The sequence below is a fragment of the Mustela lutreola genome, chromosome 8 (assembly GCF_030435805.1).
Source record: "Mustela lutreola isolate mMusLut2 chromosome 8, mMusLut2.pri, whole genome shotgun sequence".
In the NCBI taxonomy this organism is placed as follows: domain Eukaryota; kingdom Metazoa; phylum Chordata; class Mammalia; order Carnivora; family Mustelidae; genus Mustela; species Mustela lutreola.
Window position 1 is genome coordinate 130,029,288 of NC_081297.1, and position 21,326 is coordinate 130,050,613.

General features: G+C 32.6%; 1 protein-coding gene across 16 annotated transcripts in view; it reads right to left on the reverse strand.

Moving 5' to 3' along the window:
• Positions 1-21,326, reverse strand: part of ANKS1B (ankyrin repeat and sterile alpha motif domain containing 1B) — a 1,139,726-nt gene that overhangs the window by 651,512 nt on the left and 466,888 nt on the right. For all 16 annotated transcript variants that reach the window (XM_059186617.1, XM_059186610.1, XM_059186607.1 and 13 more), the window contains exon 11: positions 7,777-7,913. In XM_059186617.1, coding sequence (XP_059042600.1) covers positions 7,777-7,913 — 137 coding nt within the window. The remainder of the gene's footprint in view (positions 1-7,776; positions 7,914-21,326) is intronic.

A 21,326-nucleotide genomic window follows, 5' to 3' on the forward strand; every position in this document is an offset into this window, starting at 1 on the left:
TGTGACGGAGGCATGATTAGAATTGAATTCCCAGAAAAAGTCACCTACAAGTAAAATTTTGCATAAGATTCCATGAGTTTCATAGACCATCTATAGCCTATCCAAGAATACTGGATTAAAAATACTTGCCTTTAGAGATACTGATTTAATTGTTCTGGTGTTATGCCCAGACTTTTTTTTTTTTTTTTTTTTTTTTAAATCTTCCCACAAAATTCTTATTTGTCAAGGACTACTGGTCAGTTGTTTGGGCCAGATTTCTCTCTCAATTTTTTTTCATTTCCAAATTGTCCTTTGTGTTTCATCTAAAATTATTCTCTATAATTTCTTATCTTTGTGTTTTTAACCTTTTTTCACATAGCTTTGGTGGCATGACCAAATGATTGAATACAGTCTTCGTTTCCCAAATTTGAGGTACAAACTCTTGCCATCGATGTTTCCGCTCTTCTTCCTTTTTCCAATCTATTATTATCCTCTTAAGCTTCACCAACCCTTTGGAATATCAATATTCCACCTTGATTATTTTCTCCTCAATGAGTTAATTAACGTTAATAGACTACTGAAGTGAGGAGACCAGAGTTTGTCCAGGCAGTGGTTTTGTAACACAGAAAATTATTCACCCTTCTAAGTCTCAGCTCCAGTCAGTAAAATAGAGAAAATTGTACCTACCTTGCAGGGGTTTTACAAGAAATAAAAGAATATACATTCAATAATAAAAATAAATGGCTCAACACTTAATAATAAAAAACATTTTTAAAAGATTATCTCTTTGAAGGTCTTTTTATTCCTTACTATTTTTGCAGTAACCCAATACAATGTTTTGTACTCTTTCTGAGTTACATGCCTCTGCTTTTTACATACCCACTCTCATTCTAATTTTAAAATTTAGCATATGTATTCTATAACCCTACAATGCCCAGTAAAATGGTATTCTAGATTTGGCAAGAATTTTATGTAACCCCATAATAGAAGGGAGAGATAGTATGGTTTGTTATTAATTTAATTGATTACTAGCTCATTAAGCATCCACAAAATCCAGAAGAATATCCAAAATATTATTTTCTTTAAGTTTTGAGTTATCATCTGATCTAAACAGAATCTGTTGTAGGTAGGAATTCAGGAGCAGTTTATCTTTCTTCAAATTATCTATCTCCCTTATTCTCTTCAGAGAACTGGCCCCTTGACTTTTCTCTTTCTTTTCTTTACCCTTATGGCCTGATTGCTTCTTTTTGATAGGGTCCCTCCTTAGCTGCAAAAGAATGCAGTCTGAAGTAATTTTATTCTGTTGAGTTAGAGTAGGATTTAAAGTATGTGGTAGGATCTGGACAGTACCAGGAATACCTCAAGAATATCAGAACTTTCATATTTTTCAGGTTGACTTCCTATTAGCATCTGCCTACATTCATTAAAAGGTTATTATAATGTTTGGGCACCTGGGTGGCTCAGTGGGTGGGGCCTCTGCCTTCAGCTCAGATCATGATCTGAGTCCTGGGATCGAGCCCCGCATCAGGCTCTCTGCTCAGCAGGGAGCCTGCTTCCCCCTCTCTCTCTGCCTGCCTCTCTGCCTACTTATGCTCTGTCTGTCAAATAAATAAATAAAATCTTTAAATATATATATATATATATATATATATATATATAAAGGTTATTATAATGTTCAATATTAAGCTCATGTTTGGATGATTTCTATAATATTGTGCTAACAGTAGTCTCTTTCTCTTTTTTCATCTTCTTCCATTATTTTATATTTGATTTGTGTCATAAAATAGGAGAAAGAAGTGGAAAAACCCATCTGGCTAAAACTACCACCAAGGGCACAGCTCAAGAATCCAGTACTCTAACAACTATCTGATCCTTTATCCAAAGTATCTCCTGTATCCAGTAATGCCAAGAGTGTTTGAACTTTGAAGCTAATTACATTTAATCACTCCTCCTATTATAAAATTTAATATTTCAATCCCCATCACTCATGTCTCTCCAATCAACTTTTACTTTCCTCTTTCCCATTCTCTACACCAAAGTTTGATTTCTGCTTGGGGGAAATTGCATTCTTGAAGGACTTTGCCCTCAAAATCAGCAAATAACGTGACATTTTTGTCTCCCTTTACCTCATCATCTATAAGTTTTGAAAATGTTGACAAATCTCTTCTTCTTTTCTCCCTTTATATTCATGGTAATGTTTTTGTCTTTTCTCTTTTATATCTCTCAATGCTCTTTCTCTCTTTTGCTAAGATCTTCTTCCTGAAGTATATGTGAAGAAGTTATTTCAACTTTCTTGTCCTCAATTTTTTCATCTATAATATTAAAACAAAATCAATTCCAAAATATTATGAAAATAAATCTATATTAGGTGTTCAACAAATATTACATTCCTTAAGTGTAAATATTTCCCAGCATTCTATCTTTGGTACTATCTCCCTTCACCATCAAATTCTATAAATGACTATAAAATCTTTTCTTTAAGCCCCTACTCTCTCACCAGAGCTCCATTCCAGTATTTCCAATTTGCATATCATGCCCCACACTCAATATGCTTACAAAACCAAATTTATCATGTTTCTCCCTCCAAAATGAACTTCTGCACTAGTGTTTCCTAGATCTATAGATATAATTTCAAATTCCCAGCCGATTGGGTTCAAATCATTAGTCATCTTTACCTCCCTTAGATCTAATCCATTTCTCCAAACACTGATGCTTTATCCAAATTGTCTTTTGCATTAAATACTGTAGGAAAAGGAAAAACATCATAACCAAGTGGTATTTATCCCGGAAATGTAAAGTTGAATTGGTATTTATAAATAAAACAATGTAACTTATTACATTAACAAGAACAAAAGAAGAAAAAAATGATATGATTATCTAAGTATATACAGAAAAAATTGAAAAATATCGACACCCTTTTATGCTGAAAACTCAGCAAACTAGGAGTAGGAGGATACATACAAAAAGTTTATAATTGATATTATGCTTAATGCTGAATGCTTTCCCTCAACGATAGAGAATAAGGCAAGGATTTTGGTTTTACCACTTCTATACACCACTGCGCTGCAGTCACAGCAGTAAGAAAAAGAAATAAAAAGTGTAGAGACTAGAAAAGAAGTAAAACCATTATCATTCTCAATGACAGAAGGAACTCTAAGAAGCTTACTTAAAATCAAAACTACTAAAACTTTTAAATAAAGTTATCCAGGTGGCAGGATACAGGAATAATATAAAATTTAATTGTATTCATATATACCAAGAACAAACAATTGGAAAGTGAAAATAATAAACAATACTAAAGTATTAACTCAATGAGGACAGGAAAGTCTTCTTCTGTGTAGGAAAAAAAAAAAAAAAACGAACCTTAACTCCTACCTCACACCATACAACAATTTGAGATGGATCATAAAACTAAATGTAAAAGCAAGAACCAGAAAGCTTCTATTAAAAAATATATATATGTATGGGTATATATATTCACAACCTGGACAAGACACAGAAAGCACTAGCCATTAAAGGAAAAAAAACTGAAAAATTGTAAGTCACCAAAATTAAAACACTCTGTTCACCAAAGCCATCATTAAAAATATTTAGGAAAAAATCACAGAGTGAAGAAAAATATTTGCAGTACATAAACCTGATAAAGGACCCTTATTGTTAGTAATTACAAGACAATTTATAGAGAATTACTACAAATCAACAAGTAGGAAATTAAACAATCCCATTAATGGACTTGCATAAGCACTCCTTACTCCTCAAAAGATCTAAGAATGGGCAATAACCACAGGAAAAGGTGCACAACATTAATAGCAGAAAAATGCAAAATTAAAACCATAATGAGAAATCTTTTCACACCCATACGAATGGCTAAAATATAAAAATTTAAAAGTCTAATATACCAAATGTTTGATGGAATGGAGAGAACCTAAAATACTCATATATTTCTGTTGGGGATTATAAAATGGAACAACTTCTCAGGAAAATTCTTGGGAAGTTTCTTATAAAATTATTTATTCATCTACTCATGACCCAACAATTCCATTCTTTTGTAACTCTATGAAAATATATGTCCATAAAAAGATGCAAATGTGAGTACTGACAGCATATTCATTGAAAATAGCAAACAGCAGGAAACAACACAAATATCAATCAATGGGAAAATGGATAAACAAATTATACTATATTGATCCAAGAGAATACTTCTCAGCAAAAAAGGAACAATATGAGTGAATCCCAAAAACATTATGTTGAATGAAAGAAGTCAGACACAGACTTACATAAAACAAACACACGTTTTAGGATTCCATGTACATAAAGTCTAAGAATAGACAATCCTAATCTATGGTGATAAAATCAGAAGTTGCCTCTTAGGTGGGACTGGGTAGAGTTGATTGGAAAAAGGCATGAAGCAACTTTCTGGGTTGATAATGTTTTAATATCTTGCTTTGAGTGGTGGTTACACTTACATATACAAATGGTCAAAATTAACTAAATTGTGTTTTATTCTTCCATTAGGGAGAAGGAAAGATGTTTCACCAGGAAAACATTAAAAAAAAAAAAAAAAAAAAAAAGGCTTCGTGCAACTAGCGTTTAACTAGTAGAAAGAAGAAAACTTGGTATATCAATAACTTACCTAATTTTTTTAATGACATTATTTTTTTTCAAGTGTTTTTAAGTACTTTTTCAAGTTTCAAAGTTATTTTATTTGCAAGTATAAATAAATAAACCAGCCTTGTGAATTCATCTAAACAGAGAAGCTCAGGCTTGTGGATCAATATACTGGAGAGATAACCAGTAGCATAAAAATATTTCAGTCTCTGTGAATAGAAAATAGAATGCTTCACAATCTGGAGAATTTTAAGACATGAAAGAGCCCAAAGAAGCAAAGGTAAAAAGATCAAACACAAGATGCAGAACTAACAGCTGTGACTTAGTGAGTTAAATATGCTGAATAAATCAAACTTAACAAAGCACCACAAGTTGGTAGCTTCCAAGTAATTAATACACTAATCAGAAGCACATGCAATATTAGTCAGGACTACCTCATTGTGACAGCAAGGACTCCTTGGTTACAATGGATATTCTTCATTTGCAGGTAGAGTTATGGAAAGTAAATTAGGTAAAGGCATGCTTGAGGCAAAGAGGAAGTAACATAATTTGCTCTATCTAAGGAGTCTCTATTTGTGGTGAATGAGATGAAAGTTCCGTTTTCATCTCACATCTGTTCCAGATCATTCTTCTCACAGTAAGACAGAACATATCTGCTAATACTTGGGCAAATAAATGTGAATTCATAGATTAGAGTTGTACTTATACGTTTCTTTCCAAGGCTCATCCCCAGTTTTAAGAGTGAAACGAACATTTTACCCATGTTACTAATGTCTAATTAGTAAATGAAAAAAATGTTTGAATACCACAAGTCAATCTAACTTCACATTTCTTGCATTTCTACATAAAGCCAGAATTAGCAGACACTTTAGAAGATTAAACCTGTGATCAAAATATGGGCTTACATAAGCTAACCAATAATTATCTTTTCTTTGGAATAGTTAGCTCTTGACAATGCTTCATCCCTGACAGACCTGTTACTTGACAGAGCACACCAGGGAGTCCACTATTTTATCCATCTAGCTGTCCTCCATCCACACCTCTAGTCTCTTATTCTTTTCTTGAAATCACATATCCTGCTTATATTCCCTGTAATTACTTCTACTTAAATTTTCTATTACCTGTTCTTTACTGAGAATAGGGAGCCTAGAAGATCAGAACTCATAAAAAGAAATAGCTAAAGCACCAAAGTCTCTGAGGTGAAAGAAACAGTAGTCCAACTGAGGTTATATTCTTTCCCAACTATACACCTTAGCTGCTGAGGTTATATTCTTTCCCAACTACACACCTTAGCTGCTACTGTTCTATTACATACATACTTCAGGCTGCACTGGCTCAAATTTAAATACCATCACCCTAGTTTCCTGACTTTCTCACTTCATATTTTTTCCTTCTTAAATCTAAAAAGGGAAGGTGGAATCAGTTGCTTCATAAACATTTATTAATGGACAGAATCAAGGAAAAGTCAAAAAGGAATTTCTGGCTACTGCTACTATTTTTTCAATTAACCAAAACAAAATGAGTAGAGAATGCAAAGAAGAATTTATGGAGTAAGCTCCCTTAGAGTTGATAAGATTACAAATATGTAGAAAGAAAATCTGCTTTTTATCCATTAAATCACTAAATTCATTTATATTAATTTATGTTGATATAAAAATAAATGTGTTTAGTAATGGATATCATTAACTTATGCATAAGATAATCTCCTACCCAAGTAATTAAAAATGCTGAAAATGTAATGGCTGCACAGTAACACCAGAAACACCTTCATATAATGAGAGACCCAGGGAAGATAAATGTGACATTTAGCCTCTAAATCTGGCTTTAGGGAAGTTTATTTTTTGAACCAAAAGAATTAGATCAAATTTTTCTGAAAAAAAAAAAAAGAAGGGATCTTTGAAGACATTTCCTTCTCCACATAGTTGGATACTGTGTGAAATGTTACCTTGCCTAAACGAACCTGTTTCATTCTCATAAAGATATTGTACAACCAAGAAAAGGAGGAGACAACTCTTTCATTAAGAAAAAAAGAAAAGGAATGTTGAATCAGTTGCACAATTTTGCCTCTTTGGAGTGTCAATATCCTTATCCATAACACTATAATATTACATTCCCTTGAAATTAATGAAGGTTAAGTGAAACAGTTTATGTGAAAGTGTTCTATAAACTATAGGAAATATGTGAATTTAAAATGCCATTTTATTCATGAGGATAATTATAATGAAAATAAACTAAAATAAATCATATTGAAGAAGGTAGATATTAAGCAAATCATTGCTCATCTAGACCAAAACAATCTTAAAAAGAGACATTTGTCTTACAAATTGGTTCAAAGAATTTGTTCATACTATATATCTAAGTAGATGGTGAATGGCATTGATTGGATCCAAAGTCCCCCTCTCTTGGAGTTTATGAGGCCCATTCAGAATGAGCCAGGTTGAGAACACCACCAATTCCATGTTCTGAGTCCATCTGTTGGCAAAAATGTAATGCAAACAGCTTTATAAGTGCTATTTTCAATGAAATATCACAGAACAGCTTGTCCCAATGATATTTCTAAAGCTTGCCTGCAAACCGCCTACTGGGAAATCCAAGTGAAAGAGGAGAGGGAAGAGAAAGAAACCCATACATACAAGTGACAAAAATTGAAAAAAGAACAAAAGATGGAGGGAGACAAGCTAGAGGAAAGTGAGCACTGGAGAAAAATAAGGAGCAATGAGAGGTGCAATATTAAACACAGACAAAATTAGTTGGAAACCATAAGGAATAGAGAATTTTTTAAAAATTATCTAAACATCTTGGGTTGGAAGATAGAGAAATGATCACAAATAATTTGGCATGTCCAGCGAAGTGAAGATAAAAGGAACAGGAAAACCCAGAAAACATGTAATAGCTAAGTAATTGGAGGATAATTATTAAAATGTGAGAGGAAAATGATGTAAAATAGCCATTTTTCTAAGTTTTACTTTTTTTCTGTAATATACAAATTCATTATTCCAAAAATAATATAGATTTCAATGTGTATCGTTAACTGCAAGGAAGGAAACATCCTCCTCCAAGTCCCTTCTTTTAATATAAAAATGTACTCACATAGCACAAAAGAGACCAGCATTACAATATAAGTAGTATACATGCAATGATTAAAAAACAAAATATTTTACTGTAGATGATGTCATTCTGGGCACTTACCTGGGGTCGAATAACTTTAACAATATTTTTGAGGGCAGTGTCAGGGGATGGAGGTGAGCAGTCAGGTGTTGGGCCTGTTGAGCTGTTTCTATGGTTACTACTTCCTGGAGCAGTAATTGCTACCTCAGATGCATTATCTGTGAATAAAAATAGAACTGCCATAAACCTAATCACTCAGTTTACCATTTAAGTCTTGAAATTACTTTAGTGAACAAGAATTGAGTTTTTAACTTAAAACTGGTATCAATTATAAGATCATAATGAGGAATATGCACAGCAGTATATTTTAAAGATAATGTTTATTGAATGCTTTGCTTTCCTTTGGAATGGTAAATATCATATCCTGTAGTATTATTTCAAGAAGAGTATTATTATACAATTCACAATGATAGATCACCCAACACAGCTATTAAGACTGTCATTATTATACAAATGGCCAAAACTTCAGCTTACCTAAGAAGAATATGATTTTTTAATATGAATGGGCTTAGTTTTCCCCATCATCTCTCAAATGGTTATTGATCTTTTTAAAGTGGAAGTTTTGCATCTCCCTGAGGTATAAAATCCAAATTCAAGCCTCCTCAAACCACATTCCCCAGAAGTCCCTCAACTATTGAGAGGCATCCCAGTGAATTAACCTGAGAACACTGACATTTGTCAACAATAGTTTTATAATGTAGACTGACACAAAACTATCACACCCAGATAAACACATCTTATACAAACTAAATCTCTTCCTTATGTTTAGTATTGAGAGTTGGAGGAGGAATAAAGGGATGACTTTAAAGTCAGCAACCTGCATAAAACTTAAATTTTTATCATAACAAAATGACAAGAAAAGATGCAGTTTTAGAGTGTTTAATATACTTAGAAAAGAATGGGAAAAAACTCCATAAATAACTCTTGCTAGCACATAAAAGATATATTATCTTAACGACAATTTGGCAATCCTCTACAGCTTTGTATGGAAAGCATTGCAAGCTCAGATCTAAAAAACAAACAAAATTCCTTGTTTTTAATTAGTTCCCAATAATTTTCTGTCCTAGGCAGTTGAAATTGTGCAAAAGAGACTGAGACTTGAATTCTTTATAGATTAGTAAATTTTCTCTGTTCCATGGCCATTGTCTACAATCCCAAGTGAAAAGAAATAATTTATGAAGACACCTCTTGCTTACAAAAAGTGAAGGGATGAAAACTCTACCCACCATATAAAAACATAATTCTGTTACACTGGGCAGTCCAGACACAGGTTCATGAAACAAACAAACAAACAAAAATACAAATGTGACATATTGAATTAAATAGATTATGTATTAAATAAGTCTTAAAAGTACCAGAGATCACTCTTGACTCAGGTTTAATGGATAAGGTGAGATTTGAATTAGCATCTCAAGAATACCCAGAGTTCTGAAAGACAGTAATTGGGTGGTCTTCTGACTATACTAGAATTAGTATGAGTAAATACTGAAGCAGAGATAAAATATCAGTCAACAAGACAATGAAAAGTAGCCCTGATCCTCTCCAACTTGTACCTTCCTTTCATTCATTCAACCATACATCTTAAAACATTTAAGGGCAACTATATGTCAGGTATTATTTTATATTCTAGGCAAAAAAAGAACCTTTAGGCAGAGGGTAAAAGGTAGGGAAGGATGAACAGGTAGAGCACGGAGGACATGTAGGGCAGTAAAACTATTCTGTATGATAACAATAGTGGTGGATACATTGTCATTGTACATTTGTCCAAACCCATAGAAAGTACAGCATCAAAAGTGAACCCTAGGATCATTTATATGGACATTGGATGATAATGGTGGGTCAATGTAGGGTCACTGATTGTAACAAGTATACCACTATGGTGGGTAATGTTGATAATGGGGAAAGCTGTGCCTGTGAGGGGAGGGTACAAGAGAAACCTGTATACCTTCTGCTTGATTTTTCTGGGAACCTAAAACTTCTTTAAAAAATAAAGTTTAATAAAATTTTTAAAAATCTATGCTCTTAAGAAGTATATAGTCAAGTGTGACATCAGACATGTAGAAAAAGTGTAATGTAATATCATTTGAGACCTGATAACAGATAAAGAAAACATGATGAGACAGCAAGAGGAGAAGCAATCAACAGACCGTGGCTATGAAAGAAGAGAGAGCTGTGAAAGGTTTCCATTTTCAGGCAAGAAAGCTGAGATGGAATATAAAACATAAGGAAGGGCATGGAGGTGAAAAGAGCATAGACAAAGCCATTATTTTATGTTAGGAAAAAGTTGGAGATAAGTTTAAATAAGTACTAGGGAGTTTTATAGTATATTAGTTTATATTTAATTTGTAGGCAATGAGAAATATTGAGAATGTTTAAGCATGAAGTGACATACTAATAGTAGCTAATGTTTATTGAACTCCAGTGAAATAATGTTAAAGACATTGTTCTCTTTCTTTATTCTCTCTTTTGTAGTTCTCATTGTTGTCTCTCTGTGTTGTATTCTGAGTAGCTTTTTCATACTCATTTTCCAGTTTATTGGCTCTTTCCTCAGCAGTGTCTAGTCTACTGTAAAATCATTTTCATAATTTCACGTACACTTCACAATTCTAAAATTTCTATTTGGTTCTTTTTCAAATGTACAATGTCATCATTTGGCGTTTTTCAGGGTTTTTTTTTTTTTTTTTTTTTTTTTTTTTAGCAATTTCAAGCTTGCTTTTATTTAGTAGAAAATAACAAGCATAGTTTTTGGTTTTTTAAAATCTGTGCCTGATAATTCCAGTATCTGAAGTCTTCATGAGTCCGTTTCCGTGTCTCTGACTCTCATTCACGGTATTTTGTTCCATTATCTTTCTCATCTTCAGTTCTGTGCTACCTGTTACTCAACTTTTGTTAGCACAAGATATAAAACATTAAACTTAATTCTTTGTCTGTTAGTACATATTAATTAAAAAAAGCATCCAAATTACATTCTAATACCAGATGCTGAAGTCTGAGGACAACTTGCCTGCTCAATGTTAGACAATTTATTTAACCTCTCTGGACATCAGTTTTTTAACTTTAAAAATGAGAATGATTAATAATTGTCTAGAAGAAAGTTACTGTTTATGTGTGTGAATAAAATGAGAGAATATATATGAAAAATATCTAGCATATTAACAGGTACATAATATGGGTTTTATTTTTCCCTATAAACCAAATATCCTCAGAATTAAAATAAAACATAGAAGAGGAAAGAAAAGCCAGAGGGAAAAAGAGAACTAAATAATAATAAGAATAAGAATAATAAGAATAATAATGCTTTGCAGATAATACATCTAGAGTAAAGACTGTGTATTTGGATAGAATTTGAGAAAAGTATCTTTTGGCTATTAACACAAACTGGTAGAGATAGAATTTAACTCCAGGAATAAGAGATGATCCCCTGAGGAATGATTCACTTGCAAGGGCTGGCCCTGTTGACTACCTTTCCATCAAAGTCAGAAAAATTGAGGGGTACTTTATGCAGACTGTAAGGCAAATACCTTTTGAATGTATCTTATATGTAATTTAATACATAGTACAGGACAGCAGGTAATCAAGTACTAAATTATTTAGAAAACATTATAACTGTCTCCATCTTCTGAATCCATGATCTATATCATTACACTGATAATTTAATTTTATACTACCTTGCATTGTTCATTATCTCTTCCAGACTAGGTTATATTTTTGCAGACACTTATATTTCCCTTATCCCCTTCATAGCTCTTAGCTCAATGCCTTTAAAAATACTAAATGAAATAAAGTGAATAAAGGAAAACCTGTATGCCAGTGGTAACCATCAAAAATGCCCTTAATTACATAGAGAAAAGTGATCTGGTTTTTGTAATTCTATGGTCCCTTTTGGAGAAAATCCAAATGAGAAGCATATTTTAAATATCTTTTATTATATTATTTTTGAAAATACCAATTATCCAGTGAATTTGTGAAACGACAGCCTGTATTCAAGACAGTTTTACATGGTCAACCTACATTTTACACCTGCAGCTACAAAACATTGCTGATGAAAAAGGACATGAGGTGGGCAAAAGCTGCTTAAGAGAAAATTACTAAATATACTTGCAATTTCAGACTGAAATGAGACTTATCTTCTAGTCAGCTTCTCTTACTACACATTAAATTATGCGTTATGACTGTCCACTTCCTCTAAAATAACAAGCTAAGGAAAAAAAAAATCTTCTAGCTTACTTGAGCTTTTAAAAGAAAAGTATTCTATGAATACAAAATAATTCATATGCAATGTTACAGAGTAGAATTTTAACATCATTTACTAGCATGTACTGAGCAGCTAAAGTGCACCAGAGGCCATGCTAATTCCTATATAGCTGACAAGTAGAACTGAGATTACTTCTGGCTGGGGACTCAAGAAAAGTGTCAAGGCAGCGGTGGTGACTAAGCAGGTCTCTGACAGATTAGTATGATTCATACATGAAGAAATGAGTGGGAAGGGCATTCCAAGAGTTGAAGGTATGATCAGCAAAAGATAGAGAGATGGAAAGAATTGGACACAATTGTGGGATAAACAAGAGTTCAGTTTGAATAGGATATTCATGGAGGAAATATCAAGCACTGCATGGATCATAAACAACAAACCTGAGCTTTGAAATCAGACAAACCTAATCTGAAATCCTGCCATATTGTTTTAAATTGAAGCCGAGCTGACATACAATATCTTGTCAGTTTTAGGTATACATTGAAGTGATTTGATATTTCTACATATTATGAGATGATCCTCACAGTAAGTCTATTTCTGAATTCTCACCATATATTGTTATCAATTCATTTATAGACTCACACTTATTGTAAATAATGCTACAATGAATGGAGAGGTGCATATATTTTCATTCTCTTTGTACAACATCCTAAGTGGAATTGCTGGATTGCATGATGGTTCTATTTTTAATTCTTTGAGGAACCTCCCTACCATTTTCCATAGTGGCTACACAAGTTGACATTCCCACCAGCAGTTTTCTCCTTGCCTTTACTTCAGTCTGTGTGTGCCTCCATCAGAAAGAATGAATACCCAACTTTTATAGCAACATGGACTTGACTCGAAGAGATTATGCTGAGTGAAATAAGTCAAGCAGAAAGAGTCAATTATCATATGGTTTCGCTTATTTCTGGAGCATAACAAATAGCATGGAGGACATGGGGATTTAGAGAGGAGAAGGGAGTTGGGGTAAATTGAAAGGGGAGGTGAATCATTAGAGACTATGGACTCTGAAAAACAATCTGAGGGATTTGAAGTGGCGGGGGGTGGGTGGGAGGTTGGGGTACCATGTGGTGGGTATTATAGAGGGCACGGATTGCATGGAGCACTGGGTGTAGTGAAAAAATAATGAATACTGTTATGCTGAAAATAAATTAATTTAATTTAAAAAAAAAAAAAGATCTGAAGTGATTTCTTACAGGGAGCATAGAGATGGGTCTTGTTTGTTTGTTTAACCATTCAGCCATCCTATATCATTTGATGGAAGCATTTAGTCCATTTACATTTAAAGTATTTACTGATTTGTATGTATTTGTTGCCATTTTGTTAATTGTTATCTGATTGCTTTTATAATTCTTTTCTCTTCCCTTTTCTTAGTCTCTTTCCTAGTGGTTTGTGTTTTTCTTTAGTGTTATTTTTGGGTTTCTTTCTCTTTCTCTTTATTTATCTATTTTTTTGTGCATCTAGCTATTGTAGATTTTGGTTTGTAACTACCATGTGTGTGCATGTGTGCATGTATATACATAAAATGAAAGTAATAAAATCAGGTATATCAGTCATTACATTAAGTATTTATAGAAAAACTATCCCCCAACAAAAACAGAGATGATGGTTATTAAGATGTGAGCTGGGTCTGTGGTTTCATCTGATGTTTGACTGGAAGCAGTGGGCTTCCCTCTCATGGTTGTTGGCAGCACTCAATTTTCATGAACTGTTGGCCTTAGTTTCTCACTGTCTGTTGACTAGAAGCTTCCCTCAGTTCCTTGCCATGTAAGTCTCTCCACAGAGGCTCACAATGGGACAGTGGCTTCTATCAGAGTGAGTATGCCAGGGAGCAAAAGAAAACTAGCAAGACGGAAGCCAGAGCTTTTTTGTAATCTGATCTTGGAAACGACACCTATTATTTTAGCCATATTCCATTCACTAGAAGCACGTCATTAGGTCCAGTCCACCTACAAGGGGAGGGGATTATACAAGGGCATAGATACTAGGAGGTGGGACAATTGGGAGTTATGTTAGAGACTAAATATCAACAGGATATTTGTGCGGGAAAAAGCTACTCTCAGATGGCAAAAGAAATGGATACAGCCATTTTGGAAAGCAACATCGTTAAGATCATTGCCTCTTGATAGCACAGACATCTTACCTTGGTTTGCTAGGTTCTTTCTCAGTTTTAAACCTGGAAGTCCTGCGTCCTGGGAACTCCTTCAGTCCTGGGGCTTGGTTAGTCACCCTACACTATGGGCTTTAAATCATGACTCCACACTACTAGAAATGTGAACTTGGGTTAAGTTACTTAATTTCTCTGTGCTTCAGTTTCCTAATTTGTAAAATAATAATAGTGTATCTGTAGAAACTAAATGAGATACATGTAAAGTGCTTAAAGCAATGTATGGCACATAAAAAGTGCCCAATGATATTAAATATATTAAAATATACATATCCTTTCATTAGGGTATGCACACAATTATTATCCTAACAAGGATACTTTTGACAATGAAAGGGAGTTCTAGTAACAATTGTACCACATCAACAGACATTAAAGGGAATGTTCAGGGAAAGTAGTAGGATGTTCCTTAAATGTGATTCACATTGAAATTCATATCATAGAAATAAAAGTACCTCCATATAAAATAAGTACACAATGATGTTTGTTGCTCTTTTGTTAACAGTGGAAAAATAATACAAAATGAAGTGAACACTCATCAATAGAGGTGGAATAAATCACGATACATAATACCATGAAATATTATGCAACCTTTAAAAAAATAAATTATAGTGATACCCACTGACTGGGAGGTGCTCTGAAATACTGTTGAATGAGAAAAATAATATGTAGGAAAATATTTAAGGCTTTTCTTTTTGTAAAATAAATGTTTCACACTCAGAGGCAAATGCTGAAGTTTAAATTTCAGGATCCTAAACTTTCATGGGCCTGTTCCAAGGAGCTGGGAGGGTCCCTGGAAATGTCTTTGTGAATTTTATGAAAAGTAAAAAATTTTAATTGCAGTGAGTTAAGATCTCTTCAAATTTTTTCCAACTCCAGTTTTCTTGCTATCATAGTTCTCTTTGGTTTTGGTAGTATTAAAATGGCTGCAGACATTTTTGGAATCTGGCTAAGGGGAAGATGAGTTGAGGATACATGTGCTTTGGATTTAGTGGGACATATTTGCAAGGTTGAAGTCACTTCCTTGTATAGTCCAGATGTTAAAATGGCTTCTAGAAATTTTCCTGTCACCTCTTGAGCCAACCCACCTGGTGTGTGACTATAAGATTTAGAGCACTACTACAATATGAGTGATATTGTGATATGAATGTGGCCTAGAAATATTTATGTGCCAAAAATATTTGATATGTATAGAAGATCGTACATGGAAAGTTCTTCCAAATCCTAGAGCTTAGATATGAAACAGAGGTTTCCTCAAATTTGGCAACAATCCTAAAAAATAGTTTGGCAGTACCAATAAGAGATTATGAAACTAAAAGGAAACTTTCTACCAGCTAATAAAAAAACACTAATATCAACCATGCTAAAGGAAAGACTGAATCAGTCTATTTCTCTACACTAGCATTATCTAAGAGAAATATAAAATGAGCCATATATGGGATTTTAAATTTGTTAGTAGCCCCATTTAAAATTTTTTTAAATAGATAAAATTAATTTTATTTATTTATTTGCCAGAGAGAGAAAGAGATAGTGAGAGAGGGAACAAAAACATGGGGAGTAGGAGAGGGAGAAGCAGGCTTCCCAATGCAGGACTCGATTCCAGGATGCTGGGCTCATGACCTGAGCCAAAAGCAGCCGCTTAATGACTGAGCCACCCAGGCACCCCAATGAAATTAATTTTAATAATATATCATTTAACTCAATTTATCCAAAATGTCATTTCAATTACTAATAAAATACTTTACATTCCTTTTTTGTGTACTAAGTCTTCATAATCTGAAGTATAATTTACACTTTTAGCATGTGAATTCAGGCAGTAAACTTTCATGATTGGTACCTGAACTCTATTTAAATTTTGTAAAATTACAGTTGGAAAAGTAGATTCGACTGTAAACAAAGTTGTTCTAAACCTAAAAGTTTTCAAATAACTGAATTGAGTAGCAAAACATTATTTTCCTTTAGTGTTTTCATCCACATTGACAAAATTATTTCATTGTTTTTAGGAAAATTGATTTTGACATAAAATAATTTCAGCTTCAAAATTATGTCTACCCAAGTTAAGTAAGTTCCCTGACTCAATATTATTAATAGAAAAGTCAAAGGGTGCTGCATAAGTTTAAATTATAAGTTTGGATCCTGCTAAAAAAAAGTTTTAAAATGTTTTTGGGGATATTTAATTTTAATTTTAAGCAAATAATTTTCATTGATTCTCTTTTCACTGTTGAGAACAAACTTCTTATCAAATTTATTATGCAGCTGATGAACGTACCTCTTATTATTTTCCACTCAATTGTCTTTAAAAAATTTTTTTAGACAATAAACTACCTTTTTAGTTTGCTCGGCCATGGCAAATTGAAATTAGCATTGTCATGAAATTTGTCATATACCATATCCCAATCTCTCCTTTTCCCCTTTAGTCTTTCAGTCATTGTGTGCAAGGTGAAAAAGGAGATGAGATAAGGGGAATGGGGAAACCCTGGTAATGTTAGTAAAATCCCAGCCCTTCCTTTGTCCACCAAAATTTATGCATGATGGCCCTTTAAAACTGTGTAACTGCCTGGGGAAGACCAGCCAGTTTCTCCATTTAATTAGCAACAGCAAAAAGGACAGACTTGCTCACAGACAACTATAATCCATATGAATGGCTACAATGAAAGAAAAAAATAAAGTTGCAAACTAATAGGTACGGCATGATTCCATTTTAGTAAAAAGAAATAAAACCCATATGTATATACATATATATGCTTTGCTTTGCTTGTATCCTAACGTATATATACTGAGCTGTTAGTATTGTTAAAGTGAAGGTGGTGAGGAAGTAGGCACAATTGGGTCAGGCAAAATGGAGGAAATGATTAATATTCCCCTTATAAAATTATGCATTGTATTATAGGTTTTAATTCAAAACTACACACATACATTGGTCGTTCATAAGCCACCCAATATAGAAAAAAGACTTTTTCAAGTATGATATAATGTACTATTATTTATTGTTAATTCATAATTTCATAAATTAAACCGGAGATTAGGACTTGATTATCCAATATATTAAGACTGCCTCTGTGATCTAGTAAGTAGTTTTTCTAAGTGCTTTACATATGTGTGAAAAGAATACATGTATTCTCTATTGATGGATACCTGTTTCTAAGATATGTCTATTAACTCATGATTGTTAGTTGTATCATTCAACACAGTATATTCTTATGTTATGTTTCTTAATTTTTTTTCATTTTTTAAAGTATATTCTTAAATTTCTTCAATTTCATTTTCAGTGAATTATGATATATTAAAATCTTACACAAACTGTGGATTTCAGTTTGTCATTGAAATCATATCAGTTTTGCCTTTTAATATTTCAAGGCGATGTTGTACGTTAAAAATGTGTGAAAAATTTTGTGACTTTATACCTCTTTTTTTTTTTTTTAAGATTTTATTTATTTATTTGACAGAGGGAGATCACAAGTAGGCAGAGAGAGAGAGAGAGAAAGGAGGAAGCAGGCCTCCTGCTGAGCAGAGAGCCTGATGCAATACTTGATCCCAGGACCCTGAGATCATGACCTGAGCCGAAGGCAGAGGCTTAACCCACTGAGCCACCCAGGCGCCCCTGACTTTATACTTCTTGCTACATTGTGTTTTAGACTTTAATTGTTACACAGTATACCTCTTTATCTCTTTTAATGTTTTTAACTTTCAATTATATTTTGATTGATGCTACTGTGTTAATATCTCTCTTTAGGTTGTTTCACTTGATCTTTTGTTTTTTAACCCCATTGTGTCATTTTTATTTATGCTTGACTCCTGGAAAAAAACGATAACATGATTTTTAAAAATTGCATCAAAAATGATCATCTTTGTCTTTTATTAATTATTTTCTATTTTGTGGTTTTGGTTTGCCACACTTACTGCTGGCTTCACTTCTTTTTTCCCAGATTTAAGGACATTTTAATTAATAAATATTTCTTTATTCTCTTATTTTCCATTACTAGCTTGGGAGAATAAATTGTGTTTCTAATTTTTACTGGTTTCTCTTAAAATTTTTACTAAAAACATTTGCAACAACAAAAAAAGAAATCGAAAGTCATTAATTATCTTTGTCTCTTTAGTTTTTAGACCCACTTTACTTACTCTATGATCATAAGTCTCTATCTTCCTTGTTTTTATTGTCTGGAAATTTAACACCCCAGCTGTACATTTTTAGCAGTAGGCCTGATCCCTGGCTCCCATTTGAAGTGGACCTCTTTTAGATTCCATTACCCTGAAGGATGCAGTCTTCCTCTGGATCCTGCACATTTCTGAGCCCAGTCACCAGGTAGACTATCATTTAGTTTCCAATTTCTACTTTGTGTTTCTGATCTAATTAAGGATAGAATATCTTCTTTCTTTCTTTCTTTCTTTCTTTCTTTTCAGCACAGCTAGAATTTGTAATTTTCTCATTTTATATTTTATCTCTCATCATTGTTTTTGGTGCAATGGAAAATAAGGGAAGGATCACTTTAAAATAAACCTGACAGACCTTGCTGAGTTGACAGGTCATGTTATACTTTCATAATCAGAAAAATCATAATTTAAAAAGCAAAATAATACATGTCTACATATGTAAAACAGATATTCATACAGATTTGTATAAAAGCTATGCACAGCAAAAAACAAACACACAAACAAACAAACAAAACCCAGGAAAGAAAGAAACCAGAATGTTAACAATAGTTACCCTGATAGGTAAGATTCAATAAAATAATTCACTTTCACTTATTTTACTTTGTACATATTTGAACAAAATTAACAAAATAATTTATTCAATTTTATAATGAGAACCTATTGTAATAAGTCCTATGTAAGTATGTAGTGATAAATTTATATTTAACTGGCTACTAGAAGAAAATATAAGCATTTTATTAGTAGCAATATTAAAAACTATGATACTATACTAAAGAATAAGAACGCCAATATAACAGGTTTTCCTAGGGAAAACAATGAAAAGATTTTAAATGAGTTCATAGGTTTAGAAAGACTTCTATGCTGCTGTTTCAGAATTTAGACAAATCCCTCCTTTCCACATTTGGTTAGAGTAATCAAAGTATGCTTCTGTTAAAATGATGATCCAGGATTCTCATACTTGCCTGTGACTTAAATTTTCTAAGGAAAGAAATGCTAGCTAGTTCACTGCTCTTGACTTGTTTACAGCAGTTTTTAGCATTCTATTATTCTCTTCTCATTTCCTCTATTCACAGGAAAGAGACACAGAAGACAGTAGATGACTATTCAGTAGTGATTTCAATGATTCTATAAGAAATGAAAGGTGTAGAAAAACCTCTGTGATTAAATGGCACCTACAGTTCTTTCTCTGGCTTCTGTGCATAAATAGCAGAATAGAATATCCCACAGAGAACAAATGTGGCCAAGTTTGGCAGTAAAATATATAATTCTGGATGCGGTAACAGTCTATTTGAGCCCTATTGACTCAATAGGTACCTAGAATGCTTTAAGCTTTTGCTTTGCAATATATTGTAGATAAAACCTCTCCTATTACTTTACGTCTAATGTCTTATTTTTCTTTGTGTCTCATATACCCAAGGGCCTGGAAAATAGTAAGTCCTCAATAAATAGCTGAGGAACAAATGAATGAATCAATAATCTCATTAAAGAAGTTCTAAATGGTAGGATGGAACACTGAAGGAAGAGCTATGAATTAATACAAAGAGTCACAGAGATTTCTCAATGACAGATTTGTTTTTTAATTATCATCTCTTTCAATAAACTATTCATCTATTTTGACTCAGTTTCCTCAATTGCAATAAAAGATGGTGACAAATGTGATGAAATGAGATATCTAGAAATATTTTTTGCATTAATTCTTGGTGGACTTTAAATAATGAAAATACTTTTAATTCTCTATTTTTTTAAACTAGCCAAACCTAGTCTCTTAATTCCCAAAAATAATAGCAGAGAATAAGCTATTTTGTCTTTTCATTTTTTATTAATCACCTGAGATACCCATGAAAAAACATTCTATTGTGAGTTTCTTCAATGTGTGTATTCTAATATAAATATGAAATGTGATACACTGAATAAAATCTAGAATAAAATATAGTAATATAAAATTGTTACTTTCTAAATGTATAATGTGACTGTAGCTGGGTGTTAGTTAATTTTGCTAATGTACCTTAATTAAGAGTGTAGGAGTATCTAAAGAGAAAACTAGTCATTTTAGTATGTTACATTAATAATACAGCATCTATGGAAAAGAATATAAAATGAATTAGTGAGTTTACCAGTTGATGTATCTGATATGTCTAGACAGTGTAGGGAGCTAAAAAGGTTAAATATGAGACTAGGAGCATTATGCAAGATTTCTTTAAGATTATATTTTCAGTATAATGTTATTTCCAACTTAGAGCTGTATGTAGCAACTGCTAAACAGAACAAAATAAGAGTGAGTCCATGAAATAAATGAAATAACAACTTAATCATTAGAATGGGCTGAAATTCCCATTTCAACTGTAAATTCCCATGAACTGTGATTTGCTTCTATTAGGAGAACTGAGAATAATTCTTGTGAAGTGTTCAATCAGTAAACCAAACAAGATAATCTAAATTAGAATATTCTGAAGTATAAGCAAAAATGGAGGTTAAAACCTGTGTCCTTAGTAGATAGATGAAGGTTTATTTCAGGAAGTTTCAGTATTTTAGACATATTATCTATCCTTAGCCTATTCTCTTTCTTTCTTCAAAGAGGGAGATCACCTATATATTTAACATTAATAAGATAAATGCAAACTGTTTTGACATGATCTATTTTAACTTTCTAGATGACTAAGTTATTTTTAATTATTTTCTAATTATAAAAGCAGTATGTGTTTACTGTAGAAAATTTGGACAATACAAAAAAGTATGAAGACGAAGACAGAAATAACATGTAATCTTAGGATCCAGAGATAGTATATACAATTAATATAATACCTTTCAGGTCTTTTCTTCCTATGAACATACACATAATAATATTTTCAACTAAATATGTGTCAAATGATAAATATACATCTATTCATTCAATAGATATTTATTGAATGGCAACTACATGCCATTATGAAAATTTGAATAATTAGATATTATTTGAAAATATTAATGATTATGGATGAGTATATTCTTTGAATTTATCAT